This window comes from Echiichthys vipera (genome assembly GCF_963691815.1).
Source record: "Echiichthys vipera genome assembly, chromosome: 5".
Lineage (NCBI taxonomy): Eukaryota > Metazoa > Chordata > Actinopteri > Perciformes > Trachinidae > Echiichthys > Echiichthys vipera.
In genome coordinates, this window is record NC_139830.1 from 34,344,070 (window position 1) to 34,351,755 (window position 7,686).

Here is a 7,686-nt window from a genome sequence, read left to right on the forward strand (position 1 = left end):
CTAAAACAAATCGAAGAGAACATATTTCTGCTGTATAAGCTTCTTTGCACTGGCTACCTGCAAAATCTAGAATAGAATTTATAATCCTTCTCTTTCCCTACAAAGCTGTTATTGGTCAGGCTCTGTTGAATCTTAAAGAGCTCATAGTACCGTATTAGTCTCCAAAAGTAGAATGGGAGGCAGAGCCTTCAGCTACCAAGCTCCTCTCCTGTGGAACCAACTCTAAAGTGTTGTTTGGGAGGCATAGACTGTCCCCATATTTAAGACTAAACTTAAAACTTTCCTCTTTGATATTTGTTATTTTTAAGCTGATTTTGTCATGTTTAATGATGCTGCTATAGGCCTAGTCTGCTGGGGGATACTGTTCCTGATACTCTGTGCTTTTATCCTGTCTGTTTGTATCATTCATGTCTCATCAATGCATGTTACTAATTCAACTCCATGTTTGCCACCATACTTATTATCATTGCCACTGTTACTTTGTGGTTGCTTGCATCTCTGGAAGTGTGTCTTTTCTCTCTGTCTCTTTTCTTCCTCCGCAACTGGTCAAGACAGTTGGCCGTCCTCCATAGAGCTGGGTCTATCCGACGTTCCTACTGTTATAGTTTACACAATAGAGGAATTGTTGGGTATATGTAAATGATACATAAGTCATAGAGTGTGGTCTATATCTACTCTGTAAAGTGTCCTGAGATAACTTTTGGTGTGTGCGCACTGGCAGCCAAACCCATGGTTTTATAAATCAGAATACTTTTTGGCGGACATAAATTTCCTCATTTGTACGCCAAGATCTAAGAGAAGTAAAAGATCTATGCACAGTTTTATAAATGCAGCTCCTGAACAGGCAGCCCTTTCTAGCAATTCGTAGGCATTGTTTATGCCAACGATCAAACGCCATGAACATGAGAGCATGGTAGAACAAGCAGTATTCATCAGGCTGTAATGAATGATTTACAATAACTTTTTGCAGTTAAGAGAGTTTGCTGTATGTGCAGGTTTGTCTAATAACTGTATTTGACTCATTTAAGTGTTTATTTTAATGACTTCTATTTCTTTATGTTTTTGTATTATCCCTGCAGACAAGGCCAGCGTGGACCGCAGGATATCAGCCCTCTGCTACTGCACTGTCACACTGTACGAGTAGCAGCCCTCACATATACACACACGCACACACACAGAGGAACCTGTGTGTGTGACTGCGTGTGTCCTAAGACTGTTGACTGCAGTACCATCCTCACAAAGACGCTGTTCCCTCCTGTAGCAGTTCGAGCACTTTTCATTTGCTAAGTTTCATCTGTATTTATCACCATACTGGCTGCATCATGGACTGAACTGTGATAAGCGACTGATGCAAAATTTTACAACCAAAGATGACAATGGATCCAGAAACATTAGGCTGAAACTGGACGTGGACATAATGCATGCACTTTCACATGCATTTTTCTTCTTGCGCTATATAGAAAAAAACTACTGTCCATCTTTCAGGATATCATTTGTTTTTTACCAGAAGAAAAGGAGGATCAACAGGACTATGAGACGCTGTTGTGGGCTTCAAGAGACTCCAAATCCCCATGAAGCAGTTAATCTTTTTTTAAATCCTGCTTACTATGTGATATCAGTGTTTTTTTACTCTGTGTTTAAGTTGTAATTGTTCTTATTTATTGGTTCAGAAGAACATGGATATTTGAGTCTCTTGCATATCTTGAAAACCTCAAGTATTGGAGTAGAAGGAAATGGAAGAAATTAGCAAAAGGCTTATAGCCAATCACTGTAACAGATCCAACAACGTGGATTTTTACATCAAAATAACTCTTGTTACAGAAACCAGACAGCCATGTGAACAAAGGAACCTGTAGATTTGTAACTGCTTTGTTTTCATTTTTCCTGTGTTGTTAGCGCAAGCACTTTATTGTGGATTGAGAGAGATCTTGAAACTAAAAATGTGAAGACAGGAGAAGGATTTTCTGACCACTCCTGCTCCGCCCCCTACCGGATCTTGCATGATTAACAAGTCTACAGAACACGTTTCCCATAAGGCAGTGCAACCAGGAAAAGTTGACGGAACCGCTTTTTCTTATGTTTACCTGATTTAAATTCATATATTTAAAGGGGCACGCCACCAATTTTACACATGGAAATCACCACTTGTCACAAAGAGCCCTCCTCAGACTGTGTATTTGTTCTGTGTTTCTGACCAGACATAGATTATGTCATCAGGGTTAGTATCTCCCTCATGATGTCACCAGGGTTAGTATCTCCCTTATGATGTCATCAGGGTTATTATCTCCCTCATGATGTCATCAGGGTTAGTATCTCCCTCATGATGTCATCAGGGTTAGTATCTCCATCTTGATGTCATCAGGGTTAGTATCTCCATCTTGATGTCATCAGGGTTAGTATCTTCCTCATGATGTCACAAGGGTTAATATCTTCCTCTCGATGTTATCAGGGTTAGTATCTCCCTCATGATGTCACCAGGGTTAGTATGTCCCTCATGATGTCATCAGGGTTAGTATCTCCCTCATGATGTCACCAGGGTTAGTATGTCCCTCATGATGTCATCAGGGTTAGTATCTCCCTCATGATGTCATCAGGGTTAGTATCTCCCTCATGATGTCACCAGGGTTAGTATCACCCTCATGATGTCATCAGGGTTAGTATCTCTCTCATGATGTCATCAGGGTTAGTATCTCTCTATCATGATGTCATCAGGGTTAGTATCTCTCTCTCTCATGATGTCATCAGGGTTAGTATCTCTCTCATGATGTCATCAGGGTTATCTTGACTTGGGCTTGAATGCAATAGACCCTTGGTGACTTGTTGATTAAGTTGCTGGCAGTGAGGAAGGCTTCAGGTAAATTTGGGGTGACAGTGGCTCTCAGTGGCTCAGACACTCTGCTCACAAGGTCCGTATGCTCGGCTATTCAGAGGAAAAATGGCAGCAGGCAGTACTGAAAAACAAATCAGCGTCCAATTTAAACCGTGATTGAGTGAATTGTGGAACTGAATGGTCATATTACTTGACATGTTACTTTAATAAGTTTAATTTAACTAAAATACTACAGCTTTTTAAGTTCTGTCAGTATCTGTAGCTAATTTTTTAACAAAACTTTATGTTTGCGAACTTGTATATATTTGTATCTGGTGTATGTGATGATGGGGGGGGGGGGGGGTTTGGGGGCCTGCCTGTCAGTCAAAGAGCACAAATCTTTATATGTACATAGATGAATTTGATACATTTTATTCATGTCTGCCAAGGGTTTGATAAAGAAACCTATTTTGGCAACAGGGGTGTGCCAAAGCATGAAATAGAACTTGTGGCAGCTCCAAAACCTTTCAGAAAACTCTTTCTACCAGGACTGTTTGTTGTAAAAATGGAGACACATATTTGTTCAATGGGTCTGACATTTTCTGAAATAACCTTGATGTCTTCAGATTTCATCCTCATTTCCCCACATTTTGTGATACTTTATTTGTCGCACTCTGCACTGCCTAGCATCCACTCAATCTGCCTCCCCTCAAGTCTCTCTCTCTCTCTCTCTCTCTCTCTCTCTCTCTCTCTCTCTCTCTCTCTCTCTCTCTCTCTCTCTCTCTCTCTCTCTCTCTCTCTCTCTCTCTCTCTCTCTCTCTCTGTGTAAATTTAGAGAAAGTATAGTAAGATTTATTCTGAAGAACTGTTATTTTTTTATTGTTCAGAATTTGCTGCCCTAGCATGTTTTTTAAATAATCAAGGCACTTCAACAAAAACCTTTATTTTGTTTTACCACTGTGTCAGAAGAGAAGATTTCAACAATGTTTTGTTCGGGCTATAAGATTAAAAAATGAATAGGAAGTTTAGAGGCCACAGCTTTGAATGACTTCAGCACATCTGCGCCCACAGTACATTAGTAGTTTCTCACTCTGCTCTGGTTTGATCTTGGTCCATTCTGACTCAGTCTCTTCCACAGTTCTTTCTGCTGATGAGGTTTGGTCACTGCAGAGTGGGCTTTCAGTCCAAAAATCTTAAACGATGAGACACTGTGTGACACAGTGGTATAGCCACAGCTAATATTCTATCAAATTCCGAACAATAAATAGTATGTGTGTGTGTGTGTATATATATATATATATATGTGTGTGTTTGTGTATGTATATATATTTATGTATATATATGTATATATATTTACGTATACATATGTATATATATTTACATATATATATATATTTACGTATTTAAATATATATATACACACACATACATACATACACATAGACACGTGTGCAATTGCCAGGTGTGCATTAAGGCCAGTAGTATACAGTTAATGATAGGAAAGGAGGTGCCTTCTTCTTGTAAGAGCAGACAAAGGCCTACTCCTCTGTACAGGTGTGAATAAATTCTTTAAAATGTGTGCAAAAATGTGTATAAATGCATTCACAGGCACCCAGCAGTCTCTGGGCCTGTTTCTCTGATGTACTGTTCTTTTTCTGAGACATATCTGGGTTTCAGGTTCCTTCATCCTTGTCATGAGCACTCTGAACCACACAAAGCCTTTTACTGCACACAGAGTGAAGAGGGACTAATAAAGCTGATGGAAACCCGCCTGAATCTTTGCTCTGTACCATTTTGTCCATGGACTGTTTTCGATGAAGCATGGGTACCAAGTCTGCATTTTACGCTGTAGAACCTCTAGAATCTTGAATGTTCTGTATGTACCCTGTTGTTTTGCGCCTATCCAGCTTGAGCTGAATGCATTTTGAAAAACAAACCCGCTGTCGGTCACGACCCTGAAAATGCAACATTTTCCGAGCACCGATTTTTCAAAGAGAAATGTTTATGTTATACTTGTCTCCCTCACCAAGGGGTGTCTGTCTTTGTTCTTTATGGAACAAAAATACAGTCTTTGTTATCAAAAGTAGAAAAAATTCAAATTTCTTGCTGTGTTTTATTTTTTTGAAGCTTGGTTTGTACAACCGTTTATTTTCTCCTATTTTAAAATGGTGAATTTCAACACTTCTGCATACTGAAGTCCCTAACAAGTCTGACATGGAGGCTGAGACTCTTGTGGAATCTGTCAGGAACGGTACGGGGATAGCACAAAAGGTGGACCCAATGCAGACACGGACAAAAAGTAAAGTTACAAATGAAACGTTTAATATAATAGACGGACAAACGCAAAACACTACAGAGAATACAAATACAAAGACTAACTAAACGAACACGGGAATAACAGGAAGACGACGAAAGATCAGGGAGACGGACGGGAACACGGGAAACTACGGAGAAAAACAGAAAACAAACGCGATTAATCAACGTACTTTGGGGAGCGTGAAAACCACAACGAGAAAGGGGATGCCAGTCCGGGGGGAATAGTTTTACCAATACAGGGTCGACGACGGTCTGGCGTGCTGGTGGTTACGGGCTTGACTTGGGAAACATGAAAGAACGGGTGGATTCTGAGGGACGCAGGAAGCTTCAGGCGGACAGCACTGGGATTCACGATGGCTTCGATCTCGAAGGGCCCAATAAAACGAGGGGCGAGTTTTTTATATGAGACACTCAGGGGGATGTCCCGAGAATTCAGCCACACCCTTTGTCCAGGTCTGTATCTGGGTGCAGGGATGCGATGACGATCTGCCATCTTACGGTTCTGCTCAGCTGTTCGGAGCAACCAATACAGGGTCGACGGTGGTCCACCAACAGGATCGGGATGCGAGCGCTGCGCTTCCTGCCCGTAGCCTCGATCTCCCAGGTCAATGCTGCCATGACACAAGACGAGGGGACGATGTTCTCCATACCAAATTCCCCCCTTGGCAGGTCCAAATTGCTGTGAAAGGGCATCAGGCTTAACGTTCTTACTTCCTGCAATGTACGTCAAAGTGAAATTAAAGCGACCAAAGAACAAAGCCCATCGGGCTTGGCGGGAGTTAAGCCTTTTGGCCGTCTGAATATAGGCCAGATTCTTGTGGTCCGTCCAGACCACAAATGGAATCTCTGCCCCCTCCAGCCAATGTCGACATCTGACATCATATTTTCTTTCTGCAGGAGACAGTTTCTTGGAAAAGAAAGCACAGGGGTGAACCTTATTGTCGGACTTGGCTCGCTGAGACAAAACCACCCCCACTCCAAGATCCGAAGCGTCCACCTCAACGATGAACTGAAGACCAGAGTCAGGCTGCACTAGCACAGGAGCGGATGAAAAACACTTTAAGTCAAATAGGCGCTGTTGGCGGCAGGGGACCAGTTGAACAGAGTAGCGGGAGAGGTCAACCTGGTCATCGGAGAAACTACCTGACTGTAGTTGCGGATAAATCGTCGGTAGAAATTGGCGAAACCCAAAAACCTCTGAAGTTGTTTGCGAGAGGTAGGTGTGGTCCACTCAGTCACAGCCGTGACTTTCGCAGGGTCAGCCCTCACCTGTCTGCTCTCAACAATATAACCCAAGAAGGCTACCGACGATACATGGAACTCGCATTTCTCGGCTTTCACAAATAACCGATTCTCCTGGACACGCTGAAGAACCTGACGAACGTGCACCACGTGTTCGTTCAAGTCCTTAGAGAATACCAGGATGTCGTCTAGGTACATAAATACGGAGCGTTTGAGCAGGTCATTAACTAGAGCTTGAAACACAGCCGGAGCATTGGTTAACCCGAAAGGCATGACCAGGTATTCAAAGTGCCCGAGTGGCGTATTAAAGGCTGTCTTCCACTCGTTCCCCCTCCCTCACCCTCACGAGGTGATATGCATTGCGGAGGTCGAGTTTCGGGAAGACGGTTGCGCCATGCAACGGCTCGAATGCAGAATTGATCAACGGTAACGGGTACTTATTCTTGATAGTGATGTTATTAAGTGTCCGGTAATCAATGCAGGGACGCAGGGATTTATCCTTCTTCGCTACGAAGAAGAACCCCGCTCCCAGTGGGGAAGACGAAGGGCGAATAATCCCTGACTTGAGGGAGTAGTTAATGTAGGTCTCCATCGACTCTCGTTCGGGACCTGACAGATTGTAAAGACGACTAGTGAGGAAAGTTGATCCGGGCAAAAGCTCAATGGGGCAGACGTAAGGACGGTGAGGAGGTAAAGATAGAGCCTTAGTCTTGCTGAAAACCTCGGCGAGATCGTGATACACGGGAGGTACGTAAGATAAATCAGGCGGATCAGGTACAGCGGAACTGAGAGCACTAGGACAACTAGAAGAAGCTGAGCGGGGACAGGAAGAGTCACAATGGCTACTCCAACTCACCTACGCATACGCATGCGCAGCGTCGTTTGAATTCACCGGGTTTCCCGCCACCTCGGCTCCGGAAAATATTGTTTATAACTTAATTTATCGATTTCATATTTGCAATCACTCGTGCCCAGCTTCTATTGTATAAATTTCTTAAACCGATCGACCGAAGCATTTAACGATCGGGCCTGTGGTTGCCTCTGATCACACCGGAGAAGTAAAACACGGAAGTCGTGACGCCGAATCGCACTAGCGAGGTCCAATTTTTAAACATTTCTTCAACTCAGCGGGATCTAAAAACAACTGGTGAAGTGGGCTGCCTGCCCAGGAGTAAAAAAGGAACTCCCTGAACTTTCGGCTCCAAGGCCGTAACGTAATTTCATTTAACTCTCCTACCTGTGACGGTACTGTGCCCCGGGGTGACGGATCCACAGCACAGACAGCACAGGCTGCGACATGATGGCTGTGTGCGAGTCCT

At 43.1% G+C, this 7,686-nt stretch overlaps 1 protein-coding gene across 2 annotated transcripts in view; it reads left to right on the forward strand.

Moving 5' to 3' along the window:
• The window catches only part of ulk2 (unc-51 like autophagy activating kinase 2), a 66,159-nt gene extending 61,325 nt beyond the window's left edge, over positions 1-4,834 (forward strand). For both annotated transcript variants that reach the window (XM_083914328.1, XM_083914329.1), the window contains exon 27: positions 1,080-4,834. In XM_083914328.1, the coding sequence (XP_083770454.1) occupies positions 1,080-1,144 (65 nt within the window). In that variant the 3' untranslated portion in view covers positions 1,145-4,834. The remainder of the gene's footprint in view (positions 1-1,079) is intronic.
• The last annotated feature ends 2,852 nt before the right edge of the window (positions 4,835-7,686 follow it).